Below are 16,407 nucleotides of genomic sequence, written 5' to 3' on the forward strand. Positions count from 1 at the left end.
GGCGCAGATAATTTTCCCTTGCAGTGGGCGTGGTTTTCAAAATATGACGCAATGTGCTCTGTCTCTATAAAGAGGTGAAGTCCCTCTTCCAGTGGACCTCATGGGAACTTATTTTAGAAAAAAAAAACATGTAGTAAATGAGGAGCGAGTCATTTTTTGATCCTGTTTGAATTGAGCCATGAATTACACATATGATGGTTGCCAATTTAAAAGATAATTTTGCAACTGAAGAAAGTCACAGTTTGTCCTAGGTTTGTTGTAGTATGAGTTTTGTATGAAACCGCTCAGTGAAGTACGTATCTCCCTCAACTCACGTCTCCCACAATTTACGTCACCTTGCTTGATACTTGGTTTGCTCGCTAGCTCGCTAGCTTAGCTATGTTCCACAACACAGGTAACGTTCTATTTCTTATGTGCTCCGCCCTCTAACGGGCTTCGCTATTGGTTTACCCTCTCAAGGCTCTGCCTGGGGACTCTGAGAAAGATTTCTGCCCCAGCACTTGCTTTGTTCGTCTCCCTTTTTTACTAGGCCATCTTGAGTTACATCTGCGATTATATTTTTTCAGGTGTCGCATAGTTATGGCTTCGACTAAGAACTGCGCGTCTTGCTCTTCTGCTCTGATGCTGCTCGACCTCCGCGAGGAATGTTTTTTGTGCCTTGGGCATATATTACCCAATGTGTTTTATCCAGCGAAGTTTTATCAGCCGAGAAGCGTGAGTGTGATTAACTTTACATCTCGGTATGAAAGACAGAAGCATCGTAGCTTCAGTGAGACGTCAACCCATGTGACTTTGCAGTGTAGTCTTTCTACGTATTTTCACATCCTTATACTTCAATAGTTTTATGACAAACTGAGACTTTGTTTACTTGTGGAACATAGCTAAGCTATCTAGCTAGCGAGCAAGCCGAGCATCAAGCAATGTGACATAAATTGTGGGAGACGAGATATGTAGTTCACTGAGCGGTTTCACACAAAACTAAGTGGTATTTCAATAACCCTACGACTGGTAACTGTGACTTTCTTCAGTTGCAAAATTATCTTTTAAATTGACGAACATCACATATGTAATCCATGGCTCAATTCAAACGGGATCAAAAGATAATTTGTCTCTCCCTACAGTACATATTTCTTCCGAAAGGTCCCATGGTGGTCCACCAGAAGGGGCGGGACTTCATCTCTCTATAGCCAAAGACTCAAGGCTGCAGCTTATTCAAGGCTAAACTATAAATTATAGTTAGAGACTTTTTTTGTGATTATTCTATATGCATATATGAACGAAATTGTGTAAGAATGTGTCCAGTTATTGTTCAGGAAGCGGACATTTGTTGTAAAAACAGTCGGGAGAGATGGTCTGCTGGGACGAACACTGGCTCATTTGCCGTGTTAACATTTTACTCTCACACGGCCTCTGGTCTGTAGCAGGAAAATGCTGCCAACCGAACGAGGACACGCGGTAGACGAGTCTGTTGTTTAGCCTTCTGCTAACCCTAGCTCACGGCTAATTCAAATTCATGTTTATGAAACTAACTAGAGCCTCTAATCACATCATGTTATCTCAATGGGCTTTACAAAGACAACAAGGACGGTCATTCTCAAAGAACTGCCGCTATAAAACGCAAATGGCATGCCATCGGGATGAAATGAATGATTTGTATTTGTACAATTTATTTATAAAACAGGTGCTCTTGCTAGCTTGATGGGCGGTGCTTGACAGAGACGGGAGAGGGAGAGCCGCAGAAAGAGAGCTCACTCTACTACAAATTCTTTTTATTTTGTTTTGTTTTTAATTTACCTCCTGCAGCTTTAAATGGGTTTTACAGTTCTATGGGCTTTTGGAGATTTGGCCCCATCAAGAGATTTTTTCACACATTGAAGACCTGTGGAAACCTCCCTTTAATCCCAGGAGCCAACGAGTAAAGCATGGAAAATACTGGAGGGAGGGAGAGAATGCGAGAGAGAGAGAGAGAGAGAGAGAGAGAGAGAGAGAGAGAGAGAGATGTCACACACACTAACACTCACACTATACTCACAGAGGCAGAAACACACCACAGGAGAACTGACTATGGCAGTAAACTAGTACAGCTATCTACCCCTCCACAGTGTTCCCATGGCCTTTATGCTGGCAGAGGGAGAGTGGGTGCTTAGCAACATCTTGTATAGTTGCCAAATCAACATGGTCAAGATCCCTTTAGGCTTGGAGAACTCCACTGCGCTATGCACCGCCAAGAAGTGGCCACAGAGATGGAGAGAATGGTATGGATATGGGCTAACTCTCTTCTTGGCAAAAAAAATCCCTTCTTAAGTTGCTTAGTCTGAGTCTTTAGCCTGCAGGATGTATTCTTCTTAAAACAGGAAAAGGGCTGCCAAAGCTATGAGGTGATCTGCACATCTGTTTTTTTTTCTCTTGTTTTAGGGTTTTAAGTGTCAGAATTACATTTTTAAGGAAGCTAGCTATCTGCCTCAAGTGCCAATTGAATTCAGACTTTGAAGATTTGAAACCAATTGAAATGTGCTACAAATAGGTTGACATATTCAACCTAAACGGTAGTATTTGTTTTATTTGTTTTTAAATATACAGTAAACACAGACAATGCCACCCAAAGACATAGATTGCTCTAATCCTCAAATCAAGACTAAATGGAAGATACTGGAAACAATCTAAAAGCACATTAACACAAACTGTGTCCTTCTCTTAGCTGATATGGTAGTCTACTGAAAAATGTGCAGAACCTCAAGAATGTCATTACACACAAGCAAACCAAACACAAAAAAAAAATGAAATAACAAGGGTTACTTGAATTGCCTGTAAATTAAGCATGCACACTCTGTTTTATTTCAATTAGGTTATGTGACATGTTACTGAAGAGTAAACCACAAAATGCTGCAAATGTCCCTTTTGGTAAGAGTGTATTGCAGTGAGTAAATACAATCTGACATGAATCTGACTGAATGGTTATTCTGGACATGCTTATCACGGCTCATCTGCGTCTGATGCAATCCAGAAAGAAAGATGGGTCAACACACACTCTGTCTTTTTTTAACAAACAAACAGTGGAGCTGTCAGATACTCCGGCCCGTCCCATCCTATCACTACACCCACAACTTGATCCTGGTCAACTGCTTTCTGAGTCCCACATGGTGCAAATTGAATCAAACGCCAGCTACTGTACTGTAAGATACACACAAAACCTCCTGGTTTTAACACTGCCTACAGGTTTGATTATCTCTCAAAGGGATAGGCTCCAGTCCCCTGCAACCCTTGATGGAATAAAAGATTGATTTTTGATGGATGGATTATTTATCTGTTGCCTTTTGGGGAGCATGTACTTTGTTTGTCTCCCAAGAGAAAAGTTTGCTAAAATATGTAATGCTGAAATGCATCATCTTCGTTAAGAACTGAAGGAAAATGTAAAACTGTTCTTCTAATAAGTCATTGTTTTGCAGTTAAGGATGGGAAATCTTTGCTGCATGAGCAATTTCTTCGATCAGCGTTTTGACACATCTGGACTTTTTTACAATAAAAGCTATAGTATGTGAGACAAGTGATTTATATCAATGATCTGAGTCGATAGAAAGGTCATTCATCGACAAGACATACCACCAACATAAAGTAAATATGTCCACACTACACCAGCAAATACAAAACTGAGAAATAAAAAAAAGAATAACTAAGTAGAAAAAACATTTAGATGCTTACATTCAAATCAAGTAATAAGTCTATAAAAGAATATAAATATGCATCTGAGTAACCCCAATATTTAATTATTCTTTAAGTGAATATTTAAAAATGTAAAGAAATATTGGGATGCATTATATATATATATATATATATATACATGTCTTCAAGAAAATACATGAATGCATTCTTGTCAAAACAACATCTAAAAATCTCACATGCAGATTGGTTTAAAACAAAGTTGTAAACAAAAAAGATGTGAAAAAACAAGATAATGTGCTACTACTGTCTAAGCAAATATGTAAACACTGAAAATCACAAGTTATCAATTCGATCTGAGCCCACAAACCAACAAAAACATAGAAATGGTCTGATATTAATTTAGTAAATTTAGCTGGCTGCATCCAAAATACGCATTGTCAAGGATGAGTTTCTATGATATTATCGAAAACGTATGTATGATATCTTACAAATTAGGCGACCGCTGGCTGGTCACGTGATGACAAAAGGTGAGCCGGGTACAGGGCACCGCAAGGTGACGGCCCTTTCAGGGGCCGCTGCAGTTATGTTTAGCCGACAAAAGTGACCCTCATGCGGCAACGACGCACGCACGCACGCACGCACGCACGCACGCACACACACACACCTTAGGATGCAGAGTCAGTAGTGTTGGGAGTGGGATAAACTTCCCGGCTCTCTGTGGTGTCTTCCAGAGTTTTACTTATCCTGGCTCCAGGAGTCGCGTGTCTGTCCCTCACCACCCTGCTCTGCTACGGCTGCCAAAGCCCTTAATGTTTTGTGGGCTTCCTATTAAATAGCCTTGTCTCCAGGGAGAGCAGTGGACCGAGTTTAGCAGGGAAAGCTGCCTCGGCCTGTGCAGAGTGGATGAGGTGGGGATTGAGGGGCAGCAAAGCAACACAAAGCAAGAAGAAAACTTTTTGACCTGCTGAATTGGGCCGAAATCCAGAGGTATTGTAATTGTATTGCTCAGTACCCAAAATAATATCACACTGTAACATTTACAACAAACATGCCCCCAATTTGTCAGTCTGCTGGCATTTAGTCTGTTTTGAGCCACAGAGGAAATAACTTTCTGCAATCTATTTGTAGATCATAATATTGATGTCATTATTTGGGATGTGATGATTACAGTGTAGCAACTAAATCTACCTCCTCAGTTCAACTGACTCATGTAGCATATCTGAGTGAAAGTGGAAAGAGGCTCTATGTTTGCTTGGAATCAGCTCAAAATATCCTTTTTTGATACCATATCTAGGGCATTGGTTTGAAGATCAATACTGCGAAGACTAGACATTTCTTAATGATTATGAGTACATTAGCAGACTTTTAGAATAAGCTGAAAACCTTGCCGAGCAGTCTTTGAAAACACATTTGAGGTTGTTTACTCATTGCATTAGCTAGAGGTGTGAAGTGTATCTGCTCAGTAGGACAGTAGGAGTTCAGTACAGGCATCATCCTGCTAAGATGATCTCATGGGGACTGAGCATCAGCAGGGTATTTTTGTGTCACAAAAAAACTAAATAAACACAGATTTATTTTTAAAGAAATATGTCACCACAAAGAAGACTCCCTGACGTGAGAACTGTGTCTGCCTTAAAATAGAAAACACTGACTCACTATAAGTTAGAAGTAGGTAGTAGTAGAACTAAGAAAATAGCTGTGCAACATTACTGATTCTTTTTTGTATTGATTCATACTGTTGTTTTAATTGTTACCTTTACTTGACTGTATTTCTTCATATTTTGCTGCTTTCCTCAGGGCAGTTTCACAGAAAGAAATGCTCCCTTTGCAGGAACACCTTAATCATATCTCACATGCAGTCGCTTCTGGAATCTGCCCAGTACAACTAGTCTGACTTGATGGCTCCACTGGAGTAGGAGGGGTTAAGGACCTTGTTTGATAGGGAAAGTCTTTTTCTCCCTCCAAGACATATCCTGCAACTGACCCGGTGTTCACCCCCTATCTGCGGCCCAGATTTTGATCATAGTCTTTCAGTCAAATATGGACGCTAGAGCTGTATGTGTGGATAAATATGATACTAGCAATATCAGTTAGATACAATATCAGTTACATACTAACTGACATAACTGATGTCTGACTATGCATGATGTCATGGTCCTCATTAAAAGATGGTACAAACACACACACACACACACACTCTCTCTCTCTCTCTCTCTCTCTCTCTCTCTCTCTCTCTCTCTCGCAAACAACACACACACACACACACACACACACACACACACACTGCAAGATCAAAATAAACAGACATTATTCCTTCAGCAATGTCTTTTTCATGACATCTATCACTTTCACACCGATGAAAGGTTTTGTGGTTTTTGTCATCCTCAACAGAACTCCCCCTTGCATACTTTTTTCTAACACAATTCTAAACTGACATTTAAAGTTGCTGCCTGTTGAAACTTTAGACAATTATAAATAGCTGACCAAGTGTAAATAAGAAAAAAAATAAACATACAAGTTTGAGGGATAGCTGAGGTTTACATAGAATCTCGTTTTGGTAAATACTCTCAGAGTCAACTGAATTTATGCATTGAATGTCTGCCTGCTGTACTTGCAGATTTCCCATCTAAAGCCTGGCATCATTCAGTGTGGCTGTAATGAGAGATGGAAGTGGAAGTACTATGCTGTTTATTTCAACCATCTGTGACCAGCCTGAAAATTCCTTCTAATAGTTTTCTCTGAACTGCACAGGAAGAAAATGATTGTGCTGTGAGTTCAAGGAAGCAAAGTGCTCATGATTTTACTTGGAGTGTAGAAAGGGTATTTCTTTGGCAAGTGAAAAATTAAAAATCTCTCAGATATTGCGTCTCTCGGAAAAACAATAAATTATTAATGTTGCCGCTGTGCTTGAGTAAATATTTCATCATATATTTTGTTTTGACTACCATGGAACTGAAATGAGTTTTCAAAGATATAAAACAGCAAAGAAACAAAGCAACTAAAACAAATGCCTGTTTGATGTAAATATGTCTGTCCTTTTAGCTCAGGGATTTGTTTCACTAACTGAATATGTCTTTTCAAATAACCATTTACTAAGACATGTTTCAGTCTACATTAATATATTTCAAAATGCATGGAGAGAACAACAACCATGGAGGAATGTGTTGTATGCTTTGGTGATGAACCTGCTGGGTGATTTGCAAGGTGTTATGCCATTAACCTGTGTGCTCCTTAAGGACTGAGAAGGCTGAGTTGAAATAAATTGTGACGTCCCAAACAGGTTTAACTCCTTACAGGTGGTCAATCACCGGTCTTTAAATAGCAGAGCAGCAGGGAGCGTTGTACTGGCTACATGTATTTATGATGAAGCTACCAATGTGGCCTACTTCTGGGTGACTGCTCAGGTCCCAGGCAGGCACAGATAAAGGGAGATAGGAAGAGAGATAGAAAGGGAGTGACTTTGTGAGACAAATGGGAACACAGCCCTCTCTCTCTCTCTCTGTCTCTCTCTCTCTCTCTCTCTCTCTCTGTCTCTCTCTCTCTCTCTCTCTCTCTCTCTCTCTCTGTCTTTTATTCACTTTGTTTTGTTTCACTTGGATAATAGGACTTATTGTTAATAGTCAGGGATTGATTTTGGACCTCAAGGGTTAGGGGGGTGTCTCAAATTGTACTGACATTTGATTCAAGAAATACTTTCAATATGATTATACAGTGTACTATTTACCACTTTTATATTACCAATTCTATATACAGTACATGCCGTACATTATTCTTAATGGTGTACTAATTTGTGGATATTATACTGAGCTGCAACTTTAAATTAACCTTGAGTTTCAAATTTGAAACTGTTTTTTTTGCATTTCTTTGAAACACTGCATGACACCACACCACAGATATAGGGCATCAATTATAGTTCCGCAGTTGGAACCACAGTGTCCATTGATTTTAGGAGGCATGTTTGAATTTTAAAATTATTTTGGTAAATGCATCAAGTTTGACCATATGCATCATGAAAACATGTTTAGAAAGTTGACACAGAGGGATAGAGTTTTTATTATAATAATAACTGGACTACTGCAACTCTCTTCTCACCGGTATCCCTTCTAAGCTTACAAACAGACTCCAACTCATTCAGAACTCTGCTGCTAGAATCCTCACTGGTACCAGATCATCTGAACACATCACACCTATCCTTGTCAATCTACACTGGCTCCCTGTGCAATACCGTATTGAATTTAAGACCCTACTCATCACCTACAAAGCACTCCATAATCTCGCACCCAGCTACATCACTGACCTCGTACCAGGCTATGTCCCTTCTCGTTCCCTCCGCTCTTCCTCGACTGGCCTCCTTGTCACCCGCACATTCTGCCTCTCCACCATGGGGGCCAGGGCCTTCAGCTGTTCTGCACCAAGACTCTGGAATGCACTCCCCTCCCACGTTCGACAGGCAGACACAGTCAATTAATTTAAAAAAATGTTAAAGACCTACCTTTTTAAGAAAGCTTTTAATCTCTAAGTCTTCATAGTACTGCATCGCCTTAGAAACCCTCCCAACACACTTTTTTTACTGCTTTTCTGATGGTTCTTAGCACTTGTCAGATGTTGTCTATTTTGTTAAATGTATTTCTATGAAGCTAAATGTATTCTATTGTATTTTCTTCTTTTATGACGTCTTAAAAATTTAAGATGTCCTTGTGTATCTAGAAAGGCATCTGCCAAATAAAATGTATTATTATTATTAATAATAATAATAGTAGTAATAATAATAATAAATAATAATCCAAAATATTATTATTATTGTTAATAATTAAGGGCTCATACAGGTAGGGCTGCTTGAGAGGCTACAGGAGTTGTAGTCTTGCTGATTTCCTTGTAAAAGTGATAATAATATTGCTGAAGTGCCTTAGAGCAAGAACAAGCTCCTATTGATTCTTGTACATATACTATGAAAGTGACTGCCTCAGTGGCTCAGCCTCTGTAAACTACAGTTAATACAAGGCTAAACAGACTAAAATCTCATCATGTCCTCAGAGGTAGAACACATCTAAGTGAAGGAATGCCCACAAATGCAGTTTTGCTCGAGGCAAGGTTGGTTAAAAGTGGACAGATGACAGCAAAAGGAAAATAAAAGCATCATAGAGTCAGAAGCCAAAATAAGAACAGTGTTGAGTATAAACTAGGCTTTCTGAGATACAACAGACTGTGTATATTTTATACTTTCACCCCCACAATATTTGTATTTAGTACAAGCCCTGATTTGGCCATGCAGCTGGAGCAGACGGTGTATGTTTGTGAGACTACAGATTACACTATTACTGTACTAGTTGCCTTGTTTTTGATTAACCACAAAGTGAATTATGTATAAATCTAATGCATGTCAACTCTACCTGATAAGTCATGTTTATCTAATCACTTTGATCTCATTACGTCAATGATGTGGTTTTATTGTTACTTTATTTTTTGTGTGGGTGTGAAGCATGATGTAGCAAAAAAAATAAAAAAAATCTATCTTTGTCAATTCATATATATATTAAAAAATAAGACAGCTATCACACACTAATTCGGTCACTTTTCTGTGTGAGGATCTGTCCATGATGCTAAAAGAAGAAGTCTGGACTTGTCACAATACAAACAGAGGGAGGCGCTGTTGCTCATGTTACAAAGACAAAAACGTCACATAAGTGCCAGTTACAGCCATTTATCTGGGTCTTGAAATTGGTATTTTCGTTAAGAGAGTGTAAAATGGCTCCAAAATCGAAGTATGTTGCAGTCAAAATGCAAAACTATGTTGGTTATCCACGGTACAAATTGTGAGCAATACTCACAATTTGTACTGTGGATAACCAACATAGATCTTGTATTTACATACTCAAACTAAATGTCATGCAAATGGATTCAAGCTGGGGGTCAAATTGTGAGCGTTTATCTTATTACAATAATGGCACAATGATAGATGCAGCAATTCCTTGACTATGTACTGGAATTGCTATGAAAGCCTAGAACTTTATTTTTTAAACAGTAGCATGCAGTTATTTAACCTTTGACAGCACCAAGGTACCACATGTGCATGTAGTGAGGGGTAATATTATACATTAGATATCATAATATACCGACATGTGATATATATGAATTTAGGGCTTTTTTGACAATAGAACTGATTCTGTTCAATGGTTCATGGTGATTATTAAGAGAATTATTTTTCCCCCACCAAGCAGCCTAGAATCGCCCGTGAGCCTGCCTGTATATATATATATATATATATATATATATATATATATATATATATATGTATATATATATATATATGTGTGTGTGTGTGTGTGCCACCCAGCTCTGTAGGAGAGGGGAGGCGGTGCGGGAATGTGGAACAGAGGGTGAGAAGAGGGGGCTGAGATGCTCGTTTCAGCACCGCGGACAGCTCCCGGTAAAAGCAGCCAGCTGCAGCGGTTCGGTCCTCTCCGCTATTCTGGAAAAGAAGAGAACAATCAAATTTGAGATATTTTCACCTCTATAAGACCGAAAATAAGATATTTTTCGAGAAGGGGACTAAGTTTAATTCAGTCCGGATCAGGCGACATATTTGTAGCGAGAGGCTACAGACAAAACCATTTCAGGACTCCCGAGGTTTGCGTGTGCAATCTCTGCGAAGTTTCTCGCCACTGAAAGGTATTCTGCCTTCTCCCACTGGTCTGCACAGCCCGGAAAATCGGTTGGTGTTCAAGGGAAGTTGAAGAGAAAGTGACACCACATCAGCACCTTATCCTGGTTGGACTATATCCTAATATAAGTTGTTGGACTTTTTTCGTTTACCCAGTTCTATTGCGTAATTTGTGTTTGTGTGTGTGTGCAGAAGGATTTATATGTCTTGGATAATACTTCTAGTAGCAAATAGGCAAGCAAGACAAGTTTTTTTTCTTCATTCGGTGCTATAGCCATCGTACAGCCTCCAGCCTGCAGAACCACCGGTCCACCCCACCACCACCTCCTCCCCATGTAATGCTCTTATATTAGCCACTGATGCAAGGCTTTGATGCGCGATACATTTCTCTCTCGCAGCACTGATTATTTCCTCCTCCAAGTCGCCCATCTCAGCCTTCTTTCAATTTAAAAATCACAAAGGGACGCCCCGGACTGCAATCCTCCCCCCATTTTCGAGAACTGCTACAGACTGGTAGGTGATAATGGCAATGGATCGATGATAAATGCTTATTTAGATTATTGTTGGATGAAGTTGGAGGCCCTGCATCCACACAAAATAACCAAAGTCACAGCTTAGCAACTTTTAACATCCTGATCCGTTGCTTTTTCTTCTTTTTTGAGACTTACTGTAGAGATAGGTGTAGCCTGTTTGTAGCAGTCCATGACGGAAACGATGGCGCTGAGTGGAAACTGTAGGACTAACCCCAAAGAGCAAGCATCAGTTCAGAACAGTTTCCCAGATGTTGTTGAATTAAACGTAGGGGGGCAGGTTTATTACACCCGTCACTCGACTTTGGTGGGCACCCCGAATTCATTACTCGGTAAGATATTCTCCTCCAAAAAAGATGCATCTAATGACTTGGCGAGAGACCCTAAGGGCCGTTATTTCATTGACAGGGACGGGTTTTTATTCCGATATGTGTTGGACTACCTCCGAGACAAGCAAGTCGTCCTCCCGGACCACTTCCCGGAGAAAGGGAGGCTCAGGAAAGAGGCGGAGTACTTCCAGTTACCCGACTTGGTGAAGCTCCTGACCCCTGACGATATCAAGCACAGCCCGGACGACTACTTCCACAGCGACTATGAAGATGGGTCCCAGGGCAGCGACCACCGGCAGTGTCCGCCGCCCTCTCTCGTCCCAGCGGACAGAAAGAGCGGCTTCATCACGGTGGGGTACCGGGGTTCGTGCACCATGGGCCGAGAGAGTCAGACCGACGCAAAGTTCAGGAGGGTGCCTCGGATACTGATATGCGGGCGGGTCGCCCTTGCCAAAGAAGTTTTTGGGGAGACCCTGAACGAGAGCCGGGACCCGGACAGAACCCCGGATCGGTACACCGCTCGGTTTTACCTCAAGTTCAAGCACCTGGAGAGGTCTTTTGACATGCTATCGGAGTGTGGTTTCCAAATGGTGGCCTGCAACTCATCAGTCACAGCCTCGTTTGTCAACCAGCACACAGAGGACAAGATCTGGTCGAGCTACACAGAATACGTCTTCTACCGTAAGTGACACCTGTTTTTATTAAACAGCAGGTCAACATTCACTTGCGCACACACAAAGTTGGAATCACCGCTAGAAGGCGCACTTGTTTTACTGGTCCTGTGTGTGAGTGAGACATCTGGTCATTGGGGGTGATGGGCGTTTCTAGCATAGGACAACCCTTCTTTTGAATGATGTGGGTGTATTGAACACTTCAGTGTGGTGACACAGAATACAGACAGTGTGATCAGAGCTGCTTCCACCGTTTCTATGACCTATAGTCTAAGTTTTGTCGCTTTTTAAAAAAAAAAACTTGGACGGGGCCAAATGATTTTAAAAACAGCAGAGTACATTTACATGACAAACACAGAGATTATAAAAGTTCCACTTGTCGATGACATGTGGGTAGCCTGCATCACCTTGGTTGAACACAAACAGAGTCAAACTTACACGCTCAGTTAGTGTCTGAAGTTTTGTCTGAGCCCTGTGGAACAAAACCTATTAGAGAACCCTCCTGGTAATTGGGGTTAAGCCACGGTGTTGTTATCTCCCCCTGGAAGTGATGAAACCTTAGCAGCAAACACAACTGGCAGGCTACTTCATGTTCTGATCACAGTTCAAACCATACAGTCTATGGTTTAAACCTATTACAGCATGTTGCAGCATTCGGTACTCTTGCAGGCTAGTTTATATTTCACAAGATTTAACCAGATTTTAATAATTTCACTCACATCTGAGCCACAGCAATCGTCAGAGCAATGATTTGTCAACGCTTGCCTTTTCTCATCTTGGTGCAATTTTCTACTCCACCTCCTGTCTGCTTTCATCCATCCCATCCTTTCAACTTCTTGCATTTCCTTCTGGCTTTTTCTATTCATTCTGTTTCTCCATCTTAGCTCACTGGCTGGAATCTGACAAGAGCAGTAGTGAAGAAGAGATCATCGTGACTTTTACATTAGCTTCCATAAGATTTTATGATACAACAAAATAATCAATATTCTCTGACCTGACAGTGGATAATCTATCACAAACTATTTGATAGCTGCCATAAAACAGAGTGTAAGTAATACTGTAAATGTGCTTAAGGTCTTACTACCCCTAAACTACTTGGATGTTATAAGACAAAACTATCTTTGAAATACAGTGACAGTAACCATTTTTGAGATGCCATGAAAGATTTGGAAAATAACTAAAAACAGGTCTCTAAAATTGAAACCAAACTTTATTTTACATGTTTAACCCATAAGGAGACCCAAATGCGTAAGTGCCAGACATATCATTACAAAGAGCAGAATAAACTTTGCTTTTTTTGGAATGTATCTGATACTTACTAAACTGTGCAGATGGGCTGTAATAGGTCATACTCGTTTGGCTTTCCAAAATAGTTGCAGCTCTTTTTTATTTTCTGTAACTATGTCCACACAAGCCCTTCGAAATGTATGTTTTGCAGCAAGTACGCCATGGCTTTATAAATATTTGCAACATACTATGGGACCCTGTTTTGGTCATATATAGTTCCCACAACTACTTGAGTATAATCATTTCAACAAATATGTGGACATTTGTGTTAGTGGTTTTCTATGTTAAAATCCCCAAACACTAAATCAAGTATTGTTACATAAGACAGATACAGTACAACAAAAAAATAAAACTGGAGAAGCTGCCAACAGTACTGAGATCAATGTGGCATGGCAGCTATCATGATATCCATTAATAACAGTTTTTCTCATAGGGACAGGGGTTTTAAATGTGTTTTTTTATTTGCCCTTAAAAAGATTACAATTCAAAAACAAGTGTGACACAAACCTGTTCTCTCTGGTACATTTATACATTTATACTGAAATCTTCAGTACTGAGTAGGTGTGGGTTTTTATTGGTATTTAAATATTGTATGTAGACTTTATATGTATCATCCCATGTGTCCTACACCCTCTCAAACTCACATTTTATCAGACAATTCTGGTACTTTTGTCATATGATGTGGTGGAGCCTGTTTTATATTCATAGGAAAACATTTTCAGTTCAAGTAGAAGGAAATCTAAGCAAGTTCTTTTTATTACTGGCTTTGCTGGCTCGTTTCAGTGCCCAAGCGTCCAGATGTTTGGCAAGTAAAAACAGTTATGGGCAGATGTGCAAACATCCTTAAAAAAACTAATTTGTAGTTTGTCATGTGTCTCAAGTTATATTTTATGGCGTTGTTATGGCATTATCTGCTAAATTCTTTACATCAGAAAAATATCTTTTATTCTTCTTGTTCCAAAATGTCCTTGTAATGACTGGAAGGGAGAACCGATGGATAGAAACCACTGAGCCATGCGTTCACCACCACCTTAGGGAAAACCACTGCCAGCCACATAAATCACATAAGTCAAATGATCACATGGTCACAGAGCAAACAGTAGTAAAAAAAAAAAAAACATGAGAGTGATTTGCTTGGCTGACTCCAGGCTAAAGGAGCGCTGCATTAACAGCCTGCATGAAGCAGCTACAGTGACTGGATGGCTCTTGGCTCTTATAACCCCCACAAGTAGCGCTAACAAGCCAAATCAAGTGGTGGTGGGGGCTACTGACACACACACACACACACACACACACACACACACACACACACACACACACCTCTTGTTTACTGGCAAACAACAACTGCTTCCTGGCTTTGTTGACAAATGTTCAGCTTGTTAGAGGGCGCACACTTAAAGGCGAGGGCACAGTGGCAGATGTTTTGGGCTTATATCTGAACACGGTCATACAAAAGCCTACACGCACCCACGCAGAGGCAAGAGCGTACACAAACGCAGGTAACCGGCATTATTACAGAGACATGGTGTGCTCAAAAGTACACACACAGAGACACACAAGAACAAGGTTTAGCATGCATACGCACACAGAATCAAGCAGGGAGTTTGTTAAATGCTGCAGTCACCCAGTGGATTAAATGTAGTCACTCACAGTCTCTTGTTTATCTGCCTGTCACACTTTTGGTGGGCTCGTCCTTCCCTTCCCCCCATCTTCCTCACCATTCTTGTCTTTTCTCTCCCTCTTCTCTTTTCATGTCGTCTCATTTTGCTTCAGTCAATCATAACCGGCTTCTCTTTCTTGTCTCGGTTCCCGCCCTACCTCTTTCCAGCTTCATTTGGTCGTCCCGCCGCAGGGGCAAGGAGCAGCGTGGCAGCACCAGTTGCCTTTACATGCCTCACTGCTCTGTCACACCTCCTGTCTCGTTTCATATTCATATCTCTGTATGTCTGCCTGCCCATCTCCATGATTGTTTATTTACTTTCATCTTCGGCTGTTTCATTCAAAATTTCAGGCATTTTTGTCTGCCTCTTTGGGTTGTGCCTCTCCTTATTATACATATGCCAGCGAGTCTGTCGTTCTTATTTGATGGCCTTCTATTGGCCATATTGGCATTCAAAGTTTTAGACAACATTGAGCTTTTAGGGAAGTTTAGGGAATGTCTGTTCCTGTTCCAATTTGACAATGCCCTTGTGAATAAAGAGAGGTCCTTAAAGAAATGGTTTCCCCATCTTGCTCTGACCTTAACCTCACTAAACATTTGAGAATTAATCGGAACGTCAGCAGCGAGCCAGGCCTTATGGCAACATCAGTGGCCAACCTCACTAATGCTCTTGTGGTTCTTTTGGAATCCTCCAAAATCTTGTGGAAAGCCTTCCCAGAAGAGTGAAGGCGGTTTAGTATCACATTCATGCCCATTTTTTGTGAATCTTTTATTGAGAGGAAAGCCTCACTTTTGCAACTGATCACACTCACACAGTTACACACATTCACACCTGGAAACGTCCCAGTACAACCACAAGCCAATCTGCTGGCTGGTTGAGGTTAAGGGCCTTGCTCAATGGCACCTCAGTGGTGGTAATCAGGGAGGGGCAAGTGCTGCTCTTTCACTTTCCCCGCCCAGACTTATCCCGTCTTCGCTTCTCTAACCTTAAGGCTACCACTGCCTCTGTCCTCATACTTTTGCCCACGTAGTGTATCTGCCTTTTTGACACATTTGATTTGCTGAAAAGTGGATAAAAGCTACAATTAGCATCCGTAGCTGCAAGTCATCTGCTATTAACCCTATTACCTTCCTTTGCTAAAGTAGCCTGTTGGACAGTTAGCACGCTAATATGAGCAAAACCTCGCTGTTTGTTGAGATCAACTGAGCAGCTGACTCATCTTTCAAGAGTCCAGGCTAAACTTTACAGTAAAAAGGGAGATCAATGTGTCCTGGAAAGCTACATTTGGGAACAAAGTTTAGCATTAATGAATCTGCATACCCACCACAACAATCTTTTGTTCAGGTATCTCATGATTATTTATTTCAGACACATTCATTTCTTCATGTGGCCTCTATAAGGGAGCCATATATGTTTTGGGTAAAGTGTGTAAGGGCACAACAACAGTGGTTCACTTTCTGTTTCCAACACAGCTTTGCCAACTTCCACTTGAGTTTCATGTTTTTCTTGCCAGAAGCCTGAACCACCTTTATCTCTTTAAATACTCATTTAGCTGGCTAACTATTGTCCTGGATTTTACACTCCTCTGATTGGGCCTATCACTCTTTG

At 40.7% G+C, this 16,407-nt stretch overlaps 1 protein-coding gene across 1 annotated transcript in view; it reads left to right on the forward strand.

The window, feature by feature from the left end:
- Positions 1-11,004: 11,004 nt before the first annotated feature.
- kctd16b (potassium channel tetramerization domain containing 16b) overlaps positions 11,005-16,407 on the forward strand; it is an 83,604-nt gene continuing 78,201 nt past the window's right edge. The window contains exon 1 of the mRNA XM_078265909.1: positions 11,005-11,861. Coding sequence (XP_078122035.1) covers positions 11,024-11,861 — 838 coding nt within the window. The 5' untranslated portion in view covers positions 11,005-11,023. The remainder of the gene's footprint in view (positions 11,862-16,407) is intronic.

Source organism: Sander vitreus, chromosome 13 (genome assembly GCF_031162955.1).
Source record: "Sander vitreus isolate 19-12246 chromosome 13, sanVit1, whole genome shotgun sequence".
Lineage (NCBI taxonomy): Eukaryota > Metazoa > Chordata > Actinopteri > Perciformes > Percidae > Sander > Sander vitreus.